General features: G+C 41.1%; 1 protein-coding gene across 1 annotated transcript; it reads left to right on the top strand.

The window, feature by feature from the left end:
- Nucleotides 1-396: 396 nt before the first annotated feature.
- Nucleotides 397-24,613, top strand: LOC124139001 (pyrokinin-1 receptor-like). The gene is made up of 5 exons (XM_046505945.2): nt 397-784; nt 3,181-4,189; nt 21,194-21,742; nt 22,233-22,358; nt 23,969-24,613. The coding sequence occupies exons 2-5, from the start codon at nt 3,901-3,903 to the stop codon at nt 24,451-24,453; spliced, it is 1,449 nt and encodes a 482-aa protein (XP_046361901.2). The 5' UTR covers nt 397-784; nt 3,181-3,900; the 3' UTR covers nt 24,454-24,613.
- Nucleotides 24,614-26,367: the final 1,754 nt, after the last annotated feature.

A 26,367-nucleotide genomic window follows, 5' to 3' on the forward strand; every position in this document is an offset into this window, starting at 1 on the left:
ATACACACAAAATGATAAGTGACAACTGTTCTGAAGGCACATGCATATAGACTCCCCACTGAGTATCTAACCCAACATTCGTCGCGATATGGCTGAAATACTGCTGATGTAACGTTAAATTTTACTCACTCACTCTAACCCGACATAACAAGTAAATACTAATACAACCAATACAATCAGAACTTGCGTAAACATTGATTTCAAACGGTAATTCAGTTGCCAAAAATAAGTACAACAGTAGGCACTTAATTTTCAATATTGTCAACATGCGATTACAAGCAAAACATAACGTTCAGCCCACACTCTACCTCCATCGTCAACTTGCGTCATATTGGACTGCGCTAACGTATAACGTGTAGCAGCCGCTAGTGTCTTGCCTATCAACCATCACTCTGCAACAGTCCTGGCAGTCGCTGAGCTATCTCAGCGTCAGCGGTGCACCTCATTACGTCCAGCACTACGGTTGGAAGAGTTAGTGTACCAAGTCTCCAGTACATCAGCACGCTCTCTCCGGCCATTCCTTGAAGCTTATTCAGTTGGAATGGAGTAGCCTAAGCGTTAGGAAACGCCAAAGGGACTTATGTTACAACTAGCCCCCCGACCAAGACCTGTGACGATGTGTTGACGGTTTCACGTGTACATTTTACCAGTGCTTTAATGTAAAAAGTACCATGATTAAGTGCAATGTTCAATTTGCTTCACCCGTGATTTGTTGCTTGACAAAAAATGTTCATGGACACTTGATACCAACTTGGAAATAATCAGGATTACGCCCATTGGAATGGTATGGTGTTTGTGCTTCCAATCTTCATTAATTATTGTTAGTTTGCTTATATGGTATCATACGACATACGATGGATTGGTTTATAAAGTGGCGTTGTTGCTAAACGGCATGGGACCCGTGAAGATCCGGGGAAGAATAGGTCTTCAGCAACCAATGCTTGCCGTAAAAGGCGACTATGCTTGTCGTAAGAGGTGACTAACGGGATCGGGTGGTCAGGCTCGCTGACTTGGTTAATGCATGTCATCGATCCTAATTGCGCGGATCAATGTTCATGATGTCAATCACTGGATTGTCTGGTCCAGACTCGATTATTTACAGACCGCCGTCATATAGCTGGAATATTGCTGAGTGTGGCGTAAAACAACAACCAAACCAATCAATCAACGGCATGGATGAATAATCACATCAATCACTGGCTTGTCTGATCCAGACTCGATTGTGTAAATAGCCATGGCTATATGGCAGTGGTATTGCTATACAAAATCAAACTTACTTTTTAATGAAACTGTGAGAGTGGCGGATGATATCGGTAAAGCAGGGCATGCTTACCCACCGAGCTCCTGGTTTCATCATTAACTTTTATTCATATAATGTTCATCACTATTTTGTCTAAACGCCCTATGGAATCTGTTTCGGCAGATATTCGAGACTGATTATTCTCTGGCTATGACTTTTTGAATGATGCGAGAGGTGAATTAACACGCTCAAAGGGTTGATATATATTCTAATCACAGTTTCATTATATTTTGTGTCAGCAAATTATTCATCTCTTGTAATTATTGATTTAGGGGAGGTGGAATAGCCTTGGTTGGAACCGAAGACCAGGGCCCCGCTCCACAAGGCGATCTTAGCGTTAAGACGTTAACTCCTATATTTTGACATGAACTTAGCGTAGCGCAAAGACGCAGCTCAAAGGCGCACTGACACAAAGCGACCTTAGCTGTACGATGATCGTAACTCACATACTTTAGCAAAGACTTCGTAGCGGTAAGATCGCTTTGAGCAAGTGGGCTCTTGTTTTCATTCCCCACATGGGTACACTCAAAGACGCCAATTCTTTGTGAAACCAGTTGTGATAAGACTGTGGCAATGGTATACGGAGCGTAAACCCATACTCACTCAACTCACTAAGATTAAACTCTTATACTCGGAAACGAAATTTGTGTGTGAGTTTGTGAGTGAAAAATGTTTTCTGTCTTATTCATCAATTATTCATGATAAGCCAACAGTGTGAACCAGCTGGACCAGGATTCTCGCGACTTGTAATTTTTTCAGACATAACCTATTTCCATGTGGTCTAAATATTGCCTTACTCCAACACGGTGTCTACCTAGTCGCCCATTGTAGTGATTCCTTATCACTTGCATCGAAAGTCATACGTTCAATATGTTTTTAAGATTTAAATAAGCTGCACGACGCAGAAATCACTTCACGCTCACATCCCACAAAAGTACCATTCTTAACAGTGTGGTTTCTGATGTTACTCGACCCGTGAAGATCCGGGAGAGAATAGGTCTTCAGCAACCCATGCTTGCCGTAAAAGGTGACTATGCTTGTCTTAAGAGGTGACTAACGGGATCGGGTGGTCAGGCTCGTGGACTTGGTTGATGCATGTCATCGTATGAATGAAGTTATATCAAATTATCAAATTCAAGCGACATCAACCAAAAGAAACTAGAAATGGTCAGCATGCATTTTACACATGTGCGGAATCAAACCCGGGCATTTGACGAGGGACGCAAAGTAACCCCTGAGCTACCCAGTCGCATATGAGCTGTAAATTCTTATGGCCAAACATAATCACCATTGACTATTGATGCTGTCTTTTTGGTCGTTTGAAGTGTACCGAGGTATCTTTCTCAAGGCATTGTCTGGAATGAAAAAAAGGATCTGTATGCACCGATGTTTTTACGCTGTGATATCTCATTTGAGTTTATATAGTGATTTCTTTGTCAAAACAGACACTAACTATACAAAGCATTACCGGTATTTACTTAACATAAGATATTGTGACATCAAAGTTTCAATCCACAATTTCCGCTTGGTGTAAATTCGTAATAAACTCTTCGTAAAATAGGAAATGGCTTTCTTCAGAGATTTTGTATAGTATCTTAAGCTTACAACAATGGTCTTAAAACGAATATATTTTGTTATTGGTGTAGCTTTGCGTCTTCAGAGTGGTTTACAATAAATAACATACTATATTATTCATCCCCACTTAACGCAATTGCTACTCGAAGAGCTGTCTACCATAGGGACTGTGATCTGTCTTTGTAGTTAATGTATCTCACTTAAACATCCATTTAGAACTGCATAAATTAACATTCTTGTGTAAAAACTGGTACTCGTTCTACTGAACTAGCTAAGTGCTCCACGAAAATGTGTTTCATTTGCAGTTGTCAACAACAGACGTTACTTACAACACAAACGCCAAGTGCTGACGTAGGCACACAACTTCACGCTGCCTGCTTTCTCAGCACTGGTTCCTTCACAATGGAAGAGCTGTTGGGCCATAGCGTCTTGAAGAATTGTCTAATTTCTCCGTCTACCGCAGCCTGTCTGTAAGTAAGGAGAGTTGAGCCTACCGACGACAAGTTTGAGACATTCAGTGACGGATGTGGTCCTCAACCAAATGGAAAATGTGTGTACAAAGTCAGTTCTTGTCTCTTATGTTGATCTTCTATGACTTGTCTCAAGAACAGAGAGGTTTGCGCGTCAGTCGTGGCCAATGAAAGCAGAATAATGTTCATTTGGGCAAAATAATATCAAGCCCTCGGTTGAATACAATCTTGTATTGACAGTTTAAAGGTTCACTCGACGACGGACATCTTTAAGAAGCCGGTTTGTGTTAATGAGAATTCCATTTGTGTCGACATATAATAGCTGTGAGCTATTATTGGTCTCAGGATTGGATGACACCGTGGCTTTAGTTTGCGATCAGTTATCCCATGGTTAACTGTGATATACAGCTGTAATAACCCCGATGTCACACCAAGCAATAAACCAAGGTAATTTGTGCAGTAGAATTGTGTATCTCCACTGGTGTGTAAATCTTTTTTCTAGGAAGCCAATTCAGATAGATACTTAACGTGTTCACATTGTAAAGAGTATTTACGATGTCTGTGATCGGTAGTGTGTCCGTTGTGCTCAACTTCAGCAACGTCAGTGACGTCGTTGTCAATAACTTCTCCCTCCAAGACTACATCCTCACCAACCTTGGCTCGAAAAACATGGGCAGCACAGCCGGCGTCCTACTCACCATCATCTACAGCCTCATCTTCATCTCTGGCACCATCGGCAACGTCTGCACCTGCATCGTCATCGCCCGTAACTCCTACATGCAGACGACGACGAACTACTACCTCTTCAGCCTGGCTGTGTCAGACCTCCTGCTGTTGCTGTTTGGTGAGTTAGCTGTTTACGTTTTTTCTGCTCTTTTACGTGATTCAAAGCAATGACTTCATAATCACCTTCCGTGAAGATCCTGGTTTGACTTTTTCTTCAGCAGTCCATGCTTGTCATAGGTGGTGACTAACGGGTGGTCAGGCTCGCCAGGTTTGGTTGATGCATGTCATCGTATCCCAATTGCGAGGATCGATTCTCGTTATGTTAATCAGTAGCCATTGAGTTCGGCGTTAAACAAACAAACAAACTAAACTCCACATTCGCAATTTGATTGTGTCAGTCAAAGTTTCAGAAAGGTGTTAACTGCCTGATTAGAAAGGTCACTTGACGCAACCTCCCATGGAAGCGCCCTCCGAACTTCGTGTAGAGATAGCGTATCGGAGTCAAAGATCTCATTTTAATGAGATTGATACTAGTGTAGCTAGACACAAATGGATGAAACAAAGTTGGACGTGTGCGACACAATGAATGGCACGTCTAGATACTGTACGAAAACGATTACATACCAGTTATTTTGGTATGAAATGCCGGGCATATGAAAGTGTACCCTTGAAAATTGGATTTGACCAAAAATTGCAAAATTCAAAACGTTACTGGGCTGAAAACACTATAAACTTAAGTTTCAAAACACGTGATACCTGTACCCAATACATCACCATCGAATCACCATTTGTTGCTTGTTCTGTTTTAGCCACCCTCAAACATGGATGTATATATTTTCTTTTTTTCCCCGGCTGTTAAGCAAAAAGCTGATCAACTAGGTCTCTTTATCCATTGTAATAAAAACACGCCATCCCTGCCAAGAACAAGAGGTACCGATAGTCTATATCTCTATTGAACGTGTACTGAAGGTTATTATCGGTGACTATCGATATTGCCGTGAATTTGTAATAAATGCCACAACCAACGGCTCAAGCGTCCACTAGTGTGACCTCATTGAGTTGATCTTCGATATCGTAATCAATGGCTGTAAGCTCTATGGCCTCATGTTTTTTTGTCGCAAATCTCCATCATGGCTGAAGGTAACTTCATAGCAATTTCTTTTTTAGAATATTATATCCGGTTTTTTTCTGTTCATTTACTTTTCCACACCACAGGACATTAGTGACTGACCTTTTGATATTCTGTCCCCAAAAACTCCCGAAAAAATTATGCTTCAGATTGTTGAAAATAAAATTGTCTGTCCCCCCCCCCCCCCCCCCCCCCCCCCACACACACACACATAAACACAAACACGCGCACACACTCCGAATAGGGAATGCTTAGCCCTTTCCAGCATATGCGCATGATTTAAGCAGCGGGGGCCTTAAGCTGCAGAGGTTGCAAGTTGTTGCGAAATTAAACATCCTCTCTAAATGCACTGGTGATTCTGAAAGTTGTTTATGTTGCCTTAAATACTTCTTGTCTCTTCTTTTAAAGACTTGTTTATCCTGCCGTTATTGGATAAAGACAACTACAACTCGTATTTCATGTTATTTCACCGTCGCCAATGACTAACGAATAGCGTCGGGACATCTCCTTCCTTTGCCGTGTTGTTTACACCGACGCTCGCTAATCTTTCCCTCCTCACGATTGGACTTCTGAACTGGATAGCTCTACTTTATGAAATTCACTTTCATCGTAGGTCTAGCAGGGGTATTCTTAATGAATAAATCGTAGTTTCGGGAGCATGCTTTGATGAGAAGACTAAGCTATGGGACTCCGTGCTGCTTGGTATCGAGAAGAGCCATCAATCCCATAGACTTAGATACGAGACGGCTCAGGGGGAAACGAAGCATGGGGATCAGACGGAGTGCCACGTGACGCGACTAATGTTTCTGGGATTCCATGTCTCCACATATTGGTGCCGAGATGTTAATTCATGTCTCAGCACGATGTGACCCTCTTGGTCATACTCATTTGGCTTCACATTTGAGTGTTTCAAACTTTTTGGTTGAGAAATGTTGAATGGAGATTGGTTCTGGAGTCCTTTCGTGATAGGTGTACATACATTTCTTGGTGAGAAATCGTCCTTTCGTGATAGGTGTACATACATTTCTTGGTGAGAAATCTATTTTTTTTATCCGTCTCAAATTTGGAAGAAACGGCTTGGCGAAATGGATACCAAAGTACCAGAAAGTAGGGATTCCGTATTAACGAGGGTCCAGACTAACGAGTTTTGTCACTGTAATTATTCAAACACCCACACCTTAAGTGAACCGGTGGGCATGGTTCAAAGGAAGGGCAAGGTTACGGTACAGAAGGTCGCAACTTTCTGCTCCAGACCTTGGATCATAGTACTTATTTTATCCTTTAATATACCCGTGCCTCAAATGAAGGACAAAGTCACGAAACTGTTGCACGAAAACAGTTCTTGGATCATCAATAAAAAAAACTTTCAATTAAGCTGAAGATGATGAATATGTTTAAGCACAAGGTCGGTTGGTTGGTTTGTTGTTTAACGCCGCTCTCAGCAATATTCCAGCTATATGACGGCGGTCTGTAAATAATCGAGTCTGGACCAGACAATCCAGTGATTGATATCATGAGCATCGACCCACGCAATTGGGATCAATGACATGCATCAACCAAGTAAGCGAGCCTGGCCACCCGATCCCGTTAGTCGCCTTTTACGACAAGCATAGTCACCTTTTACGTCAAGCATGTTAGAACGACGTGGTCGATAAATGATGACCTGAACGTGTAGTATCAAACATTAAACAATTGTTATGTACGTGTCACGTTCGTACAGCTATCCGATATGATACGTAATATGACACAAACTGTGTGGGGTTTGGTCGCCAATCGGTTTATGTGTGGGGTCGTCACGCCGAAGAAATGGGTTGAAAATCCGAGCATAGGTCCAATATGTGAAACTCACTTTGTTTCCCACACTTAGGTGTGGCTAGAATATTACACAAAGCGTCCAATATGTTCATACAGATTATCATATGTTCATACAGATTACCATATGTCAATACAGATTATCAAAATATGTGAGAATAAAAGACACGTTGCAAGCTTAATGATTTTCAGCATTTTCCGACAATAACAAATACATGCAAATGTGGAAATGGTTCAATATTTGATTAAAAAGCGTTTCTTAACCGATAAACCTGTCATGTGAAGCCCTTCTGTCAATCGTTGCAATGAGTAATTTCCTCTCCGACAACCATATTTGCAGATGGAAGGCAGACCAATTTGTAACGCAAGACGAGAAACGATTATACACAACAGTTATAATAACTGTGATTGCTGTGTGATTGCCATCATGTCGAAAATTGAAAATTGTACCTTGATGGTTTCCTGAAACAAGTTGTCATCCTGAGTATTGATAAAAGATCAAATTGGTTTGAGTTGGTTTCTTAATGTATGATTTCCAGTGAGATCGGTGTGCGAGTTAGTTGTTAGGCAAGTAATTCAATGCGTTAAGAAATCTATTACTGCTTTTTTTTTATCACATTGAGAGATTACTCAAAATGTAAAAAACACATTAATCGATACACAATGTAATAAAAACGCAGTTAAAGTCGTGCTGTGAAGCAGATTACGAAATCGATGCTCAATCACTTGATTGTCGGGTCCAGACTGGACTTACAGACCGCCGTCATATAGTTGCAATATTGCTGAGTGCAGCGTTAAACAACAAACAACCAAAAAATGTATTGCGAAAAAATACAGTTAACCGAAGATTTGGCCTGCTGAGTCGATTTGCTGACACAGAATTTTGTAGTTTCGATGGAAAGAACTGACAGTCATTTATCATCCAATACCGCCCCGTGGGAGATATTGCTTTCGCTGTGTTAACAAAAACGTCTTGCCATATTATTACTAGACATATCCAGATGTAAATATGATAACGTTGTAAGCGTGTAGCAAAACTAATATTCTCGCCAATTTGTTCTGTGTCAGGAAAACTCTATCTGTTAGAAATGCAGTGAAAATGTCCATGGACCATATCTACCGGTCAGAACATAACTTGTATTCAAAGGATGATCTTGTTCATGGGCCAGTGGTTTTGATTAATACTAACTGATGTATTTCTTGCGTTTTCTTCGAAGGAGATACCACTTTCTTCCCAAACCAGTGATTCCACTGACACTAGGGTTAGACTGTGTTGAAACTAAGTGATTCTGTTGCAACCAGTTTTTAAACTTCAAAGCACATTTCTTGCACGTGGTTTGAATAGTGTGGCGGTACTCGGTACAGTACAGAATTCTTTGGAAGAGGAGCTGTTCGGGAGAGAATGTCCTCGATATGAGAGTCTCATGAACAAGACTTCCTTCGCCATTCGTCACAACTCGCCCCTTTCCGTAACCTCCTACAAGAAGACTCGTCCCCCAATCAGAATGCGCGTATGATTTCAAGTCCTTCGTCAAAGAATTCCTCAGAAATATTTTTTGATTTTACATAATTCTTGCATCTAAAAATATACCCAAGACACAGTTAAATGTGTTCAATCATACTGTATAATTCCGCATGTCCAGATGTGCTTTAAATTGCATCTGAAACATATAATATATGGGGAAATGCATGTGAACCATTACGCAACGAGTTGACAATTGTTTTAGGTATGTCCGTTTGCGCTAAGGACGGAACCCGGTCGCAAAAATGGCCATGATAGGGGCACGAGTCGCTATTCGGCTTGTCCCAGAATAACACGAGTTGGACACGAATGTTCCTTCGCCTCACCACTCCTTTCAAATGCCAGTCATAAGCTATCAGTTGTGCCTTATCCTGTTTACAACATGGATCAAGTTTTAGTTTCGGCTTGCGTGGCTTAAGACAAAAATAACATTGCTGTCAGTTATCCCCAACTATCTACGTTGTTGCATGAGGGGAATGGTCAATAGTTTGAAGAATGCACGTACATGTAAATCTCAACTCAGGGTAGCCTTGTGGTTGAAGCGGTCGCTCGTCATGCCGAATGTTCGATGTGTAAGGCCCATTTCTGAAGGGCCCCGCCTTGATATTGCAGGAATATATCCCCAAACGGCGTAAATCGAAACCCACTCACTCAACCCAAGGTAAAGAATATAACGCCGCCAAGGCACTGAAGCTCACCTTATACTTGAAGTAAACTGTGTGTTACGATGTTGTGAAATCTTTAGGAATCGAATTGGGAAGGTGCGGCTCTTACTTGGTTGTGTAATGTTGTCTGTCTGGAGTACGAAGACGGCAGACCCGTGAAGATTCCGGGGTAGAATAGGTCTTCAGCAACCCATGCTTGCCGTGAAAGGCGACTATACTTGTCTTAAAAAGGCGACTAACGGGATCGGGTGGTCAGGCTCACTGACTTGGTTTGATGCATGTCATCGTATCCCAATTGCGTGAATTGATGCTCATGATGTCAATCACTGGACTGTCTGGCCCAGACTCGATTATTTACAGACCGCCGTCATAAATCTGGAATATTGCTGAGTGCGGCGACAAACAAACAAACCTACACTTAACTAAAAACGACAAAAATAATTTCCTTAATCAATAGAAAATGCGTTTAAATAAAAAGCATATTTGCTCAAGTTCCAATGTGCGTCGACACATTATTACCTGAACGTACACATTGCAGATACACTCTTCAAAAAAAAGAAAGACACGCACAGGTAGTATGTAGTTCATTGAACCTGACCATACAAAAAAACCGGTATATAGATTGGATATATGTTGTGCAATGTCTTAAAGGGCATCGTTTTCATACTTGTTCAAAAATGTCATGGAGGAAAACAGTAAAGCAAAATGCACATGCAAGTTATAGCATTCGTAACTCGTGGTTGTGGCTATAAAAAGGCAAGCATAAGCCAATAATTTCTCATTCAATTGTCAACATTTTTCAAGTTCGATAATGCCGAGACTCAGCGCTGCCGATCGGAACATCGCCATAGGACGTATCCAAAGAGGGGTATCGCAGTCTTCTGTTGCACGCCACTTCAACGTCCGCCACAGCACCATTTACCGCCTTTGGGACCGATACACAATTCAATTCCACTGGAGACCGTCCGAGAACCGGCCGACAAAGAGTTACCACCCCTACTTGGTTGTGTAATGTTGTCTGTCTGGAGTACGAAGACAGCAGACCCGTGAAGATTCCGGGGTAGAATAGGTCTTCAGCAACCCATGCTTGCCGTGAAAGGCGACTATGCTTGTCTTAAAAAGGCGACTAACGGGATCGGGTGGTCAGGTTCGCTGACTTGGTTGATGCATGTCATCGATCCCAATTGCGCGGATCGATGCTCATGATGTCAATCACTGGATTATCTGGTCCAGACTCGATTTTGTCAAGACCGCCGTCATATAGCTGGAATATTGCTGAGTGCGGCGTTAAACAACAAACAAACAAACAAAACGAAGCCGGCACGATCGTATTGTTATATTCTTATACCTCGTAGATGGTAACAAACATTCTAGGGCTGGGACGAGTCCAAATTTACTACCCTGATACCCAGCCCCCTATTACCCGACCCTACCCGGGTACCCACTGCAGTAGGTCTCAAGAGATAGGTGCAAAATGTCTGATTGGGAATAGTTTGACCGCAGCCCTGGACAAAATGTATTAGGATACACGTAAAACACAATCTGGTCATGCATACACGGAAGAGGACAGAAGTTTAATCTTTATTCAAAGATATATGTCAGAAGGAATGGTGCATAGTCAGAAAGAAATGCGAACATCAGTGACTTGTAGTGTAACCAAATACAGTTGTAGATCATTTTTGTCATTAAACAATATAACACATCACTAACCACGGGTTCGGGTAGTCCTGTGAGCACCCGGGTCCTTCTCAGTACCCACCCGTACCGACTACCCGAGTTACCCGTACCCCTAAAAACATCCCCTAAAACATTCATGTAATGTATCGCTGCATTTGGTTTATAAGCATTTTTATGTGCACAACATCTTACGGATGATGCTGCCTTAAAGAAACCAATAATCATTGTCCTCTTACAAATAGCTTTAGCCCGGTCAATGTGATAGTCTTCAAATTAAGATTCTCTATTCAATTTAAATAGAACGCTTAATTCTTAATTTAATTGGAATGAGAATCGGACTCCGCCAACCAAAGTATCACCTTTCTGAGCATTGTTCTGATTCTGAGAAGACGATGCCTTATCATATTTACATCTTTGAAATGTTATTTCAATTAAAATAACAACCTTCTAAGTTTCAGCTCTTGGGGCATTATGTTTCCGTAGATGATGATTATTGAAGAAGTTCAAAGAGCTAAAACTAAACCGTGATAAACATATTACGCACATTCCTTTAATCTAACCTTCTCGTTATTGACGACATATTCATATAATGTTCCTCAATGTTATCCACATGACCCTGTTAAAAGCATATGGTGTAATTTTATATTACGTTCTGCAGCTATTACCAGTTGGCAGTAAATCTCTGTACCCTTTCATAGTGTACTTATATGAGTCATGTGTTAGGTATATGGTCTTTGGACAAGTCTATAAAAAGCGTTACACCAAAGGCACTACCAGCAACACACACCGTGCTTTCATTACGGGGATAATTGGGATTTAGACGATTGCTCTCATACAGACATGAGTCAATCATGCCCAATTACCTGGAGGAGTAAGACGATATTTCCTACAGCTCTATGTGGGAACTCATTGGTAAGGGTATGATCTACAAGGTAGACACATGCGGTATTCATTTCTCTCTTTCAACGTCTTCACATACAAAGAAATATATCCATGTCCATGAATCACCCATCTGCAACACAAGATGTTTTTGTCCATTCAGTGATGGTTATGCATGTTGGTATTTATTTCTGTCTGATATACTCTATTTTGGAAAAGGGGGTGACCCAGTTCGATATGAATCGCTGTACAGCGTTGCATCCCTTTAGTGCGCCAGGAGCCGGTAGTCTTGGTGCACCAAAGTGGTAAGCGTCTTAGACATTCCTCATCTTGGGCTTTCCTCCGTCGAATTTAAAAACTATCCATTCGACGTTAAGACGAAATTACGATCTCACTAACCATTTAGGTGATACAGTGCGTTTAGGTATCCATGACAATGCTTAAAAGGGTGAGGTTTGGGGCAATGGGTAGTCCTCGTTGAAGTCATTCATAATCTTTATTTTGTTTGCTAACTATGGATAGATACTTGGATAGATAACTATGGATATTATCGTTCTCTTATGTTCTCACAAACGCAGATCATGTGAAGATTACAACGTTCCACAGCATACTCAACCTGGTTATACATGATTGCACTATTATCCCATAGATATTATCTCACGTCACACCTGTCACTCGTTACAGGTCTCGTCTTACACCATCTTCCCAAGGCGAGGCAGTTAACTGACTATAACAACTCAGTTTCCACCCTTGCCGAACTTGGCTGGAATATTGGGTTATATTTTGGCTGGAATACGAGTCTATGCATAGTCTAATCAAAATCGCGGAACGAAATGGACATTCGGCTCATAAACAACATGGCGACTGCCGTGAAGATTTCGGTCGATGGCAGGATTTGCAGAGCATGTGTACCGTCAAATGGGCGTGGGCAGAGGATTTCCAAATCTTTTCAGGTTTTCAATCATGGTGCTAAAGTGATTTTATGTACTTCGCGAGGTAAGATCCATTTTATTACAAACAAGACCTTGATTATCAGTCAGATCGTCCTGACTAGGCGCCGCCATTTTGTTGGAAGCAGATGCGAGTGATATGAGAGGCGGTATCAGATACAGAGGGACATAGAGGGACATAACTTGTAATCGCCACTGGTGGTCGAGCCACGAATTTCAAACCTAGTTCGGCAAGGGTGGAAGCTAGCCTTTTACAGTCAGTTAACTCCATTGCCTTGGGAAAATGGCCTTACACTCGAAATCGACTCAAAACCATAGAACAATCTTTACAGGTTTGTACTCACAAGTTGTTTGATAAAAGGTTACACCATTCAAGGCCTCAGCAAAGCTTTGAGAACATTTTATGGTAGACATGTGGAGGACATTTCCAACTTTGACACATCAGTGACAAAAATGATGTCCGATGCAATTCCCTATTTTGACTATTACCATATCTTCCCGTATTTATTTGTACCAATTGACCTGCCTTTGCATGTGTTTGTGACGGGTGCCACCGGTGGGGCAGGATACGCTCACCTTTTCGCGAAAATCTGGTATCATCACAATTTGATAGCACTTCATAAACACGTGCTGATGAAACAGAATCGTACTATCGACTCCGCTTTATACAGAAATTTCTGTTGGATTTGGAAAGGGTTTTGTCTCAAAAGAAGTCACTTATCCCATGGTAGATGACCAGATGGTGGAAACACAAACACATACATACACCCGACACAAGTGTCAAAACATGTGGTGTCACTCTGGGCAAATGACTAAATTCAAAATGTGCCTCTGTTCACCCAGAAAGTGTACCCGATAGGTGTTGGATGTTAAAACCTTCAGGCCCGTAGGCATTAATAACAACGTGTCTAACATCGAAGTGTAGATTATGCAAGAATTTAATGAGACTGCCCAACACATTGCCAGTGGATGCCCAGCTTAGGCACGAACACAGCAGTGACATCATAGAGTGGCTTGATCATTGTATTACTGTCTTCGCCATGCTTGTGGTTTTGACGCAGAGGTCCATCCATGGTACGAGCTAGAATATGTAGACGGCGTCACGGAAAATGAGTACAAAATTCTTTGGAATATGCCCGTATACAGCCTCAGATCTATCCAAGCCAACAAACCTCATCTTGTCGTTTTTGATAAATCCAATGAAATCATTTATGTTATTGAATGTTCTGTCCCTTTTGACACTAATGTGATTGTCAAGATTCAGGAAAAACATGGCAAACATGCGGACATCGCTTTCGAAATGTCACGCATACATCCCAAGTACCAAGTTGTCTGACTCCCCATTGTTCTCGGTGCCTTAGGTTTGGTACTTCCTAATCTTCTGACTGACATTGGGAAAGTATCCGGGTTTGGTACCAGAAATACAGCCCTTCTGACAATCTGGATAATGCAGAAGGCTGCAGTGTTGGGGAGTTTTCACATGCTCCGAAAAGTTCTAGGTGGATTTGACTAGGCAGCGCTTTCTGGGCTGCGTGTAATGGGGGTAAGGGCCCTGAGCTGATGATGAGCCTAACCAGCATGACTGTGTCACCCAAATCCTCTTTGCTGCATTTTTTAATTTTAATCTGTCACTCGGGATGCGGTTGAACTAAAAGTTATAAGCATCTCCAGATCTGTGAACAATTGAAAATTCAGTACTTTATCTGAATATACCTCCCTGCTAATGTGGTTATAAAAACTGAATATTTCATAGATGAAGAATATTATACTTTTACACTCAACTGATATATGGGTAATGCGGAAGGCTGCAGTGTTGGGGAGTCTTCACGTTCTCCGAAAGGTTCTGGGTGGGTTCAAATAGGCAGCGCTTCCAATGTGTCAAGAAAAACAACATGGCATGAAATAAGCTCACGAGGTCAGTTGTGTTACTACGGCGTGACGTTACATTCTTTTATGTACGATCACATCGACACATCTGATTAGATTGGGGAACCAGGGGGAATGTAGTCAGCACCAACTTGTCTTGTCCAGACTCGATTATCTACACGCCGCGATGCGTTTAATAACATTCACTCACTCATGGTTCCTACCAGAGTGTGTGATTGAGTTTGGTCAACGCCGGCTTGAAATGTATTTCAGTTGTGTCTCGGCGTCTCAGTTTGAAAGCCCTAAGTGAAGCAGGCCTCAGACGTTTACCATTTGGTGAAACTCACGAGTACGGGTATGTTGCTGATAAACCTAAACATAAACCCCTTTCCATAAACATAAGAAACAATGTACCATTCCGACTGTATCATTAGCATGTGTTTATGAATCACTATCAATTAGTAACGGATGAGAAGGTGGCCCAATGGGGTTTCCCGTCATAAACACATGCAAATGCAAGTCAGGCCACATTTGGTATTCGAACCTAAGATCATATGATTCAGGGACCTCAAGGAAGCAACTCCAGCCACATGTGGTATTCGAACCTTTGATCATATGATTCAGGGACCTCAAGGAAGCAACGCCAGCCACATTTGGTATTCGAACCTAAGATCATATGATTCAGGGACCTCAAGGAAGCAACTCCAGCCACATGTGGTATTCGAACCTATGATCATATGATTCAGGCACCTCAAGGAAGCAACTCCAGCCACATGTGGTATTCGAATCTATGATCATATGATTCAGGCACCGCAAGAAGCAACTCCAGCCACATGTGGTATTCGAATCTATGATCATATGATTCAGGCACCGCAAGAAGCAACTCCAGCCACATGTGGTATTCGAATCTATGATCATATGATTCAAGCACCTCAAGGAAGCAACTCCAGCCACATGTGGTATTCGAATCTATGATTATATGATTCAGGCACCTCAAGAAGCAACTCCAGCCACATGTGGTATTCGAACCTATGATCATATGATTCAGGCACCTCAAGGGAGCAACTCGAGAGCACGGCGGTGCTTTTGACGGATAGGACGAATGTCAACATTTGGGAATAATAATAAAAGAATTATTGGCTTATTGACAAAATCATCCACCCGCAAGTCGTATATTCCGATACTTATATGACTTTAGCAAGGTAACGGTCATATTCAGATACCACTTCATAGTTGAGTAAGACAAGCTGCATCAATACAATGGTGCTGCCGTCAATATACTGTCTACCACCAACCCTTACTCTGAGGGCGAGTGATTGGTAAGCAATTTCGATGTCACCAACTATCAATTTGGCCTTGTTGGAGTGTCGTTCACTTTCTCGAGGACATGGCAAAACACCGTTACTTTGTAGGCAGGAAATTGCATTACTTTCTTAATAATTCCTTATCGATACTTGACAGCGGCGACCGTGTTCACGTTTGACCTTTAGCTGATGTCGTACTTAATGCATTGGGTGGGTGGTTTCGGTTTATTTTGAGAAATGAGGATTTGGAAAATTCCAGACGGATTACATTTAATAAATAATGCGATATATTAATGGTATCAATGATACATGGTTACCAAGTTTACAAACTATATGCTCTTTTCAGTCATACACGTTACGAAAAATGACATTTTGTGTATGATTAATTCACGGCGAAGTCATTTAGTCAATGAATGTTTGTTTATGAAATATTAAAATAATCACACCTACATGTGTGCCACGCAGATGATGATTTTAATTGATATGACGTCAGATCCATTGCGAATCCAATGAGGTATGGGATATGTTGTCACAGGTCACAGATTTCCGAAAACAAAGGCAGAGTCTGTCATAAAACCGAAAAAGCTCAATATGATTGACCTTTCAAAGTTTCCTCTTCACTGAATTTTATTTAGTAAAATCGATTGCATATTCTGGTGCGTTAATAACACATAGGAAAATTAAAAGATCCTTCGAGAATTACAAGTTCGATGTTACCTAATCAAATGAGTCAGAAGACGTATAAAGATAACCCCATTTATATCATCTGTGTAAATAGTTTTTGCTAAGCGTTAGCACATTGTCAGTCAGTTGGCAGTAATTCATTCATTTGAAGAGCATAAAACTTATAACGCCAATTTGATATTTTATCAGCTTCATATTTTCTGGGATGAATAGCTTTTGAATGCTCCTGACATGGCGTGAAGGGCATGATTTATAGAGCAAGGCCTGTTACGTCGAGGATACCTAGTTTTCTTGTAAAGGTTGGGCTAGCTTATAAGATTTCCCTCTAACGGACAAAGGATTAGGACATACAGGCAGCTATCGCTCATGCCGTTACTTGTTCATTGGATTTCGAGCAGAAAATTGAATTTCTCTGACATAAGAGCATGTGCCCTGCAGATAATACTTAAGGCAACTTTTACCAGAACTATTACGGATACAAAGGAGACCTGTTTACAAACGTGAGGCGTTACGGGGGAGAAAATGGCAAGCGGAATACAATCTATTCCAGGCATTTAATGAAATATTTCAAAAGTTCCGTGGGATGCTTTGGCATAATGATGTTTTCATTTCCATGTGTATTACAAGAATAAGAAATTGTTTTTGTATAATAATTTTATCAGAAACAAGTTAATATTTAAATGATAATAACGAATAAATGTTATATTTAGAAAAAAACGAAGACTATCATAAACAATGATCGATGTGAACAGACACAATATGACGCCCAGATCAAACCTATTTTTTCTTTCAAATAATTTGAAACAAATTCTGCATTACCAACAGATGATTGTTTATTTATGAAACAAAGTGTTAGAGTCGAGATAATGATAAATCGATCATGGAACATAATTAGACACATGAACGAGGGTTGACTGAAAAGTTCTGAGCCTAACTAACACAATACAGAAGGCATCTCCAATGAGAGAGTTGAGAACATGCTGAATAGGCATAGCATGAGAAAGGTTTCAGCACGTTAGGTTCCAAGGCTTCGGACTCCTGATCAGAAACACTCCAGGGTCCTCATCTCTCGTGATAATTTACCTCATTTCGAAGCAATCCCAGTTCATTCTATGTCAAGGGCGGTCGGGTAGCCTAGTGGTTAAAGCGTTAGCTCGTCACGCCGAAGATCCGGGTTCGAATCCCGACATGGGTACAATGTGTGAAGCCCATTTCTGGTGTCCCCCGCCGTTATATTGCTGGAATATTGCTAAAAGCGGCGTAAAACCAAACTCACTCACTCACTCAGTCTATGTCCATTCTTTCACCTATCAGTGCTCCGGTACCCGGTCTCCCGTTTCCCCAGTGTCCATTACCTATTACTTATCTATGATAACTTAAGTATTGGCTTCCATACCATCAGCGCTGAGTGTTGGCTTCCATTGTCTACTGCTAATCACCTATCAGCGTTAATCATCTGTTGACCTCCCTTTGTTAATTTCCATATTTTGTTATCTTATTAATTTTGTTGTCCTTACATGTACATACATATGCTCTCTGCCTCTTGGCATTTATTCACCTGATGAAGGAGTAAAAATACTTCGAAACGTTGTGTTCCTCATAATAAAGAAGTTGACATCCACAAATTCTCTTCCTTATGTGTATCACTTCTAAATGCCTTTCAAAGATCCAGTTAATTCTGTTCTGCGATTTTTGACCAAAGATGAGTCTTGGTTCGCAGGTCTTACATTTCCACCATTTTAGGCTGATATGGTGCTTAAAGACTAAGGACTTTGACGATACGAGCCTGGGATTCGGACTAACTACCATCAGATCCCAACATGGCGAACAGACGCAAATCTTAGACCTTCAGTGCCAATTTCTTGGTGAATAAAATAATCTCCATTCATAATTAGATACGACTGACGCCAACCGAGTTTCAGCTAAATAGACGGCTCCCTCGTCCACTCATCACTCACCTGACCGCCATATAGTTACGTTCTTACTTTAAGCAGTCATTCTTTACACGTTTAAAAACTATAGTATGTAGATCTAGAAAACTATTCAGAGAATTTATCAAAGTAAATATATATAAAGCAATATAGAGATTTTGTATATATATATATATATATATATATATATATATATATATATATATATAGAAATATATATATATATATATATATAGTGTTATCCTTCCCTGAAATTCACCTGATGAGGGGGCAAGAAGTGGCCATGAAATGTTATGTTTGTATAATAAAGAGTTTGTTATCCATCATACTCCTTGTCACGTTTCCATCCAACTTCTAGATGTCCATGAAAACTCCCACACAGTGCATAGAACATATCTACATCTGACAGTGATCAACCCCTATAACGATCCTTCCTTCTGTGTGAAGATCATGAAAGGTCTAGCATACGGACAGGCTCTTTCATTGATTGATACATAAAAGTACCTTTATTACTACTGACAAGTGGGCGGTGGAGGATGTCATTACTATAGTAAGAACCAATAGAACCAGAAAGGTGGGTCATTGGAACTGATAGTGTATAAACTCGGCAAATTAGGTACCTTCATTCCAGATACACGTTATCTGAAATATACTGCCGATCAAAAGAAAGTACCCACTTGTTTAATGGTTGCTATAAATGAAACAAACAAGAAATGGTAAGTGATGTATTTGATACAGGTATCACAGATGATATGACATGCATCGTATGTATGAATATCTCACAACACGTCAGCCTAGTGAAGTTTGATAACGTTTGTAATATTTTTTGCCAAATACAGTTTTTAAGTGTATACTTTCTTTTGCCCCGCCGTTTATGTATTGGTCGATATCGACCCTGACATGTTTGTCCCTTGGTGTATTCCTGTGTTTCTCACGACAAAGGAGAATCGAACGGTCAAAATGTCTAACTCAACCACTGTATCTTGCTCATGCTATAACCAATGGTTTACCCGGCCAAGACAAGATTTTATAAAGGGCACCTTGATACAGGTAGAATACTGCTGACTGCAGCACAAACAACTCTCGGTATTTCACGTAACTTGGGGTTCTCTACAACCTAATATAACACAGCAACAGAAGTTATAGTTATATGCTAACTCATTATAAGCGGCCATAACCATTATCACCTACTTGCAATTTGAAAATATGACCAGGAGATGATTTACGACATAAAACTCAAACATGACTTTCAGCACACATGCAATTTTATTGCCGACATGGGTATGCGTTCCACTGCAGAACACGACACGCAGCATTTTCCTTCCAACAGTACAGTTCAATTTACCCATTGAACACTAGGGGGCAAATTAGAGCAGCTGGACTATTGACTTTAATGTTGGGTCAATTTGATGGTGTTTCCTTTTCCTCCTTCGTGATTGGAGTAGATAGTGTTACTAAAGCGGAATAATTGCTCAGCGGCAGACGCTATAGCTAACACATCCTATTCCAAATGACTGAGATTCATAAGTGCATATAAATCCACTTTATTTGAACCGGAAACATTTGACCAAATTACCCATACCTTGTCCTTGACTTCTAAAGGCTTCATAACGTTTGACAGAGAATCGTATTAACCTGCCGGCTGTCCAAACATACCAACACTTTCTGAGTCGAGAACAGAGGTTAGCCAAACTACCGAGGTATGTCTGTACGCACGCTTTGATTTGGCGGAAGCAACCAAACAAATTATCACCAGGGTTAATTGCTTGTTGTTCACTGTTAAGAACATGCCAGCTCATGTCTATTCATATTAGATCTAGAACAACAGGTACTGAGGTACAATGTACATGTATATTTGGTCGGACTATACAATGTCCCTGCAGTAGCAACCAATTATTTTCAACATAAGGAATCATATCGGGTGAAGATATTTTGATGTTGGAAAACAGGCAAAACAAGGAAATAGAGACAAAAGTTGATGTTATGACAATAGTTCAAGCGGGCAGTAATTTAAGATGCGTTCCTTGGGCACGCTAGAATTCCATGATCGAATGCCGGTTCGCACTGATTATATTACTGGGATTGTCAGCTCGTGGGTTTCACCAAAGTGGTAAACGTCTGAGACTTGCATCACTTCGGGCTATCTTCCCACACTGAGCTGACACGCCCTGATATAATTGAAAAACTGTTCAAACCGTCGCTAATTTCACTCACTCCAATAAGGCAAATGGTTGCAAAACTTGCACTAAGTATCCTATTCTGTACGTGTTCAAGTTTAATTCTCTTTTAAATTCGATCCGATGGTTTTGTTATTAAATGCCTGTTGTTTTTCCAGACCGGAATGATTGAAAACAATTGCAATATTTGTTTGTTTGCTGTTAAATGCAGCACTGAACAACATTCTATCCATATGACGGTGGTCTGTACATAATCGAGTCTGGGCCAGAATATCCAGTCATAGACATAGACATAGACATCGGCCTCGTAATTGGGATACGATGACATGCCTAGCCAAGTCAGCGAGTCTCACTGCCTGATCCCGTTAATCGCCTCTTACGAAAATATGCGTTGCTGAAAATACTGTCACGTGTTGACAATACTTGTATTGTCTCAATAGAAACATCCAGTTTATGCATAACGAACATGTTATGCCACTTATATAATGCTATAATTTGAAACTCTATATTTCTGCTTTTATTGCAGGCTTACCGCCGGAGTTGTACGCCATATGGGAGTCGTATCCTTGGAGATTTGGAGCAGCCTTTTGTATTCTACGTCACTCTGTGATGGAGATGACGTCATATGCGTCGGTTCTGACAATCACAGCCTTCACCGTGGAGCGTTACGTGGCCATATGTCGTCCTCTTCAGGCACACCGTATGGCGGGACTGTCACGATGTCTCCGGATCATCATCTCCATCTGGGTCGTCTCCATCCTCGTGGCCCTCCCCTTCTCCATCCACACCCGCGTGTTTCACGAGCTGCACCACCCCGTCACCCACGAACCTATCCCAGAATCCCTCATCTGCAACATCCGGACGGAGTGGCGGGGACGGATGACGTACATGTTCCAGATCTCCACCTTCTTGTTCTTCGTCACCCCCGTCGCCGTCATCATCTGCCTTTACATCCTCATCGGCATCGCGCTCCGGAAGTCACACCTCGGACGAGGACCGTCGGATGAGATTAAATGTAGTAGCGGCAAAACCAAACCCCCATCCCAATCGAAGAGAGTCGTGATTCGTATGTTAGGTACGTGAAATGTGTCACCTTACCAAAATATTTTGGATTTGCTTTAGAAAGATTGGGATTGTCAAAAAAAATGATTATTGCTAATGGTTCATTGTATACTTGAACTGTAACTTCTCAAACTACCACCTACACATTATATGTAATATACTTGCATCTGTTTGAGGATACTTCAGATGTTTCGCAATCACTACCTTTTATGAAGGCGACTATGCTTGTCGTAAGAGGCGACTATCGGGATCGGGTGGTCAGGCTCGCTGACTTGGTTGATGCATGCCACCGTATCCCAAATGCGTGGATCGATGCTCATGATATCAATCACTGGATTGTCTGGTCCAGACTCTATTATTTACAGACCGCTGTCATGTAGCTGGAATATTGCTGAGTGCGGCGTTGAACGACAAAAAAACAACAAACAAACAACCGCTTATAAATACCACAATGTGTATACCAAGTTTCAAGTGAATATGACAAGCTCGTGTCTTCACTTCAGTTGCTGTAACAGTAGCCTTCATCCTGTGCTGGGCGCCCTTCCATGCACAAAGGCTAATGGTTCTGTATGTATCAACATGGACCCCTTTACTGATGAACGTGCAGAGCACGCTCTTTTATATATCAGGTGAGATAAAAAGTATAATATTCTTTATCTGTGAAATATTCAGTTTTTAGAACCACATTAGCAGAGAGGTATATTCAAATGAAGTACAGAATTTTCAATTCTTCACAGATCTGGAGATGCTTATAACTTTTATTTCAACCGCTCCTCGAGTGACAGATTAAAATAAAAAATGTAGCAAAGAGGCTTTGGGTGATCCTGGCACAGTCAGCTCAGGGCCCTTGCCCCCCTCTACACGCAGCGCAGACAGTGAATGGGACTTCTCCCAGGAAGCGCTGCCTAGTCAAATACAGCAAGAATGTTTCGGAGAATGTGAAAACTCCCAAACACTGCAGCCTTCTGCATTATCCAGATTGCCAGAAGGGCTGTATTTCTGGTACCAAACCCGGGTACTCTCCCAATGTCAGTCAACAGATTGAGAGGTACAAAACCATAGGCACCGAGAACAACGGGGAGTCGGACAACTTGGTGCTTCGGATGCAAGCGTGAAAATTCGAAAGCGAGGTCCGCATATTTGCCATGCTTTTCCTGAATCTTGTCAATCACATCTGTGTCAAAAGGGACAGAACATTCGAAAATATAAATGATTTCATCAAAAAATGACAAGATCAGGTTTGTTGGCATGGATACGTCTGAGGCTGTATACGGGCCTATTTCAAAGAATGTTGTATTTATCATTTTCCATGCCGCCCTCTGCATACACTGACAATGTGTTGGACAGTCTCATTAAACACATTGCATAATCTACATTTCCTACTTACATTTTGATGCAAAATCACACATTGACAGTTTCGAGTGGGAAGTGACTGGTCCTGAGCAGCAAACAGAAAACCTTCTGTTTTACATGTCAGGCCAGCCGACTTCACTCAGCCGAAGGACTCTGCAGGGTTGCTAATCTGCACATAAACCCGATGCAGTGGTCGTTCAGATAGCCTCTCTTTGAAAATCTGAGTCTGGGCCGACTTGACATGGTGCTTCGTTTGGTTGACACTCATTTCTGTCAAGCAGTACAGAACCATCAATTAAATCATGATTATTATTGAGATTATGTCCCACATTCTTGGCTTGTTTATGAAAACGTTTTTGAGTCTTGACATGCTTTTCAAGAGGACCATCAGACAAATAATTTATAAATGTGAGCAAAAGTGCAGAATACAATTCTATCGTGAAGAGCCCCCGCGTTAATCAAACCACGACCTCCCATTATAACTGGTAAATATAAGTGATTGAGGGGAAGAACGAGGTGGGTGGGTGGGATCTATCTTCTGACAAAATGATTCTTCGACTGAGGGTGTCAGTACCCTGAATTTCTTGTTTTGTCTAATCAGCAACACCCAAAAAATACGAAAGGACGGGTATTTGTGGCTTTAACTTCATTGCGAACATTCAGCTTTCAACTGTTCTTTGATATGATCATTCTGGAGTTTGTCCCTAACCTGCAAGTACCTATAGGCCTTATCTTCAACGATATGGTCAATTATTAATAATATTTAATATATTTTTTACTTTTTTTAAAAATAATGTTTAATGATCATGGAAAGGGTCTCGTTGCTTTTATTACATCAACCGTAAAACTGAAGCATCATTCAAATTCTAGATACCGTCTATTTCAGGTGTCTTGTACTTCGTCAGCTCCACCGTCAACCCCATCCTGTACAACGTCATCTCACGACGTTACAGAGGCGCCTTCAAGGAAACAATCTGCTTCTGTTGTTTCAAGGCAGGGTCATCCTCCTATACGAGCAGTGTGTTCAAGGGCAACCTGGACAAGCCACTCAAACAACCAATGGTGGTTGTCAACGCTGACGGTGATAGACTTCAATCGACATATCATGACCATAATGCGTTGCTACATCCGGTGGCGAACGGCATTGTGCCAGAAACGTTGAAGACACGATTAATTGACGAGAATTTTGACAGAAAAATAAACGATGCCGATTACAACTACGCTAAAAATGTGAACTCCTGTGTTGCATGCGATACGTCTGTAAATGGATATCATTCGCCTAGCAGAGCAGCTTTGCTGAAAAACGGATTTTGTGATGTGAGTCGTTCGTCGCTGAACTGTGTGCTATTAAAACATGGAACCGTGTTGTGAACATTATTCAACACCCTCGGAATGTGCACTGGTGTGTAATTCTGAAAATAAATGGAATTAACCTGAAACTGACAGGTGTTTGGGTATGTGATTTCCTTGATAAAACGCTTTGCCAATACGCCATCAGAGGTAAGATTAAGTAAGCATGAACAAGAATTGTGGATATTGCCAAAAATGTCGTTACATGTCGTTGTAGTTATTATTTTGTTAAAGTCAGTTAACTACTTACGTAATTCACATGTTTAGTTAACAATTAACGTTCGAAATTTGACGATTTAAAAAAAGAAGTAATTGGCCGATTTCGGTCTTATATTATTTCATTTGGTAAAGACGTCATCGGTGAGTAGTCAAATCACATGTTCTAGGGACATTTAAAAAAGACTTTATTTTCAGTATAGAAACCATGTACGAAAAGCGAGTGTATAATTTTACACACCTGAAAAGACAATATTTTTCCAATGACATAACATACATGTGCTCATATATAAATACAGAGCGGCTCACTAATGTCATGTTTTGTAACTGCTCCACGAAAATAGTTATTTGTCTACTCTTTCAACTTAATCCTCTAGAGCTTCTTCTTGGTGAACATACGTTGTTCTTGTATTACCCTTTCAGCAGGTATTGGTGATATCTTGGTTATTTCTCAATATCAGATCAAGTTTAAGTAGATATTTTCCAAAAGGATCGGTATGCATGAAGATAAAGCAAAAGTGATGCTTAACCCTTTCCCAGCTGAACATAATCATTAATCTGATCACAACAAAACCAACATGAGCGTCAAGGTAGCAGTATGACCAAATGCTTGCAATTAAAGACAATTACTTTATTGTTTCCCTGCAAAGTGGGACATGATTATTAAGCCATGCTTACATATACACATATATCAACAGGAAGAACCAAACAAACTAAGTAACAAATGGTGATAAGGGGTGAAGCCTTCGAAAGATCTTTGTAAGAACTTTTTCTAAGAACATGGTTGTTATCAGTTTGTTTGTTGTCGCAATCTTATCGACCGTGTGGGTGGGTGGATGATCCACGGGTGGCCCAGTCGTCTAAGGCTCCGTGACTCGCTGTGCAGAGTTGCGTCCTTTGGGCACGCAGGAAACCTATGATTGTGGGTTCGAATCCCGGTTCGCCCCGAATATGTTTCCAGGTTTATAAGCACCATACCCGTGCTCGTGGGTTTCATCGAAGTAGTAAACGTCTGTGACCATCATCACTTCGGGCTGTCCACCCACATTAAGCTACACGCCGTGATACAACTGCAATACTGTTAAAAACGGCGTTATACCCAACTCACTCACTCACTTATCAACCAGTGGGTAGCCCAGTGGACAAGACGTTCACCCATCTCGCCGAAGCCTGGGTTCGATTCCAGACATTAGAACAATGTGGGAAGCCCGTTTCTAGTCACACTACCGTGATACTGCTGGAATATTGCTCGAAGCGGCGTAAAACTCAACTACATACTACCATATACTACTGCTACAAATACTACTACTAATAATAATAATAACACTGCTGCTGCTGCTGCTACTGATACTATCTTAGCCGACCTTAGTTGTTAAAATTCATTATCCATCCGGTATTCAGTGATACAAGTTCTAGATGACCTCGAAAGAAAAGACAATTCTACAGGTATGTACATACAATTCCTTACATATCGTACCTTCTGCTTAAGAGGAAAAGTTAACATTGTGCAGATGTTTAGAATTTGTTAGGAGGCTAAAAATGGCGCGGTGAAGAAGAGCAGCGTACCATTCTGCCCAGGGAGTTTAGCGTTCCCGATAGTTGTGATTTCATAGTTTCGCAAGAAACTATCGCAAGTAGTTTGCAAAGATCAGCTTTTGGCGGCTCCCATGGCGTTAGTCTTAACACAACATATTTTCCAGAATCTTCTACTGAACACAA

The sequence above is a fragment of the Haliotis rufescens genome, unplaced genomic scaffold (assembly GCF_023055435.1).
Source record: "Haliotis rufescens isolate VD_foot unplaced genomic scaffold, xgHalRufe1.0.p SCAF_5, whole genome shotgun sequence".
NCBI lineage: Eukaryota > Metazoa > Mollusca > Gastropoda > Lepetellida > Haliotidae > Haliotis > Haliotis rufescens.

Excerpts from the sequence above, each read along its gene's own strand:
- LOC124139001 (XM_046505945.2), top strand. The coding sequence starts at position 3,901 with ATGTCTGTGATCGGTAGTGTGTCCGTTGTGCTCAACTTCAGCAACGTC. Across the intron at positions 4,190-21,193 it reads CCTCCTGCTGTTGCTGTTTG|GCTTACCGCCGGAGTTGTAC; the intron begins GTGAGTTAGCTG and ends CTTTTATTGCAG. Across the intron at positions 21,743-22,232 it reads AGTCGTGATTCGTATGTTAG|TTGCTGTAACAGTAGCCTTC; the intron begins GTACGTGAAATG and ends TCTTCACTTCAG.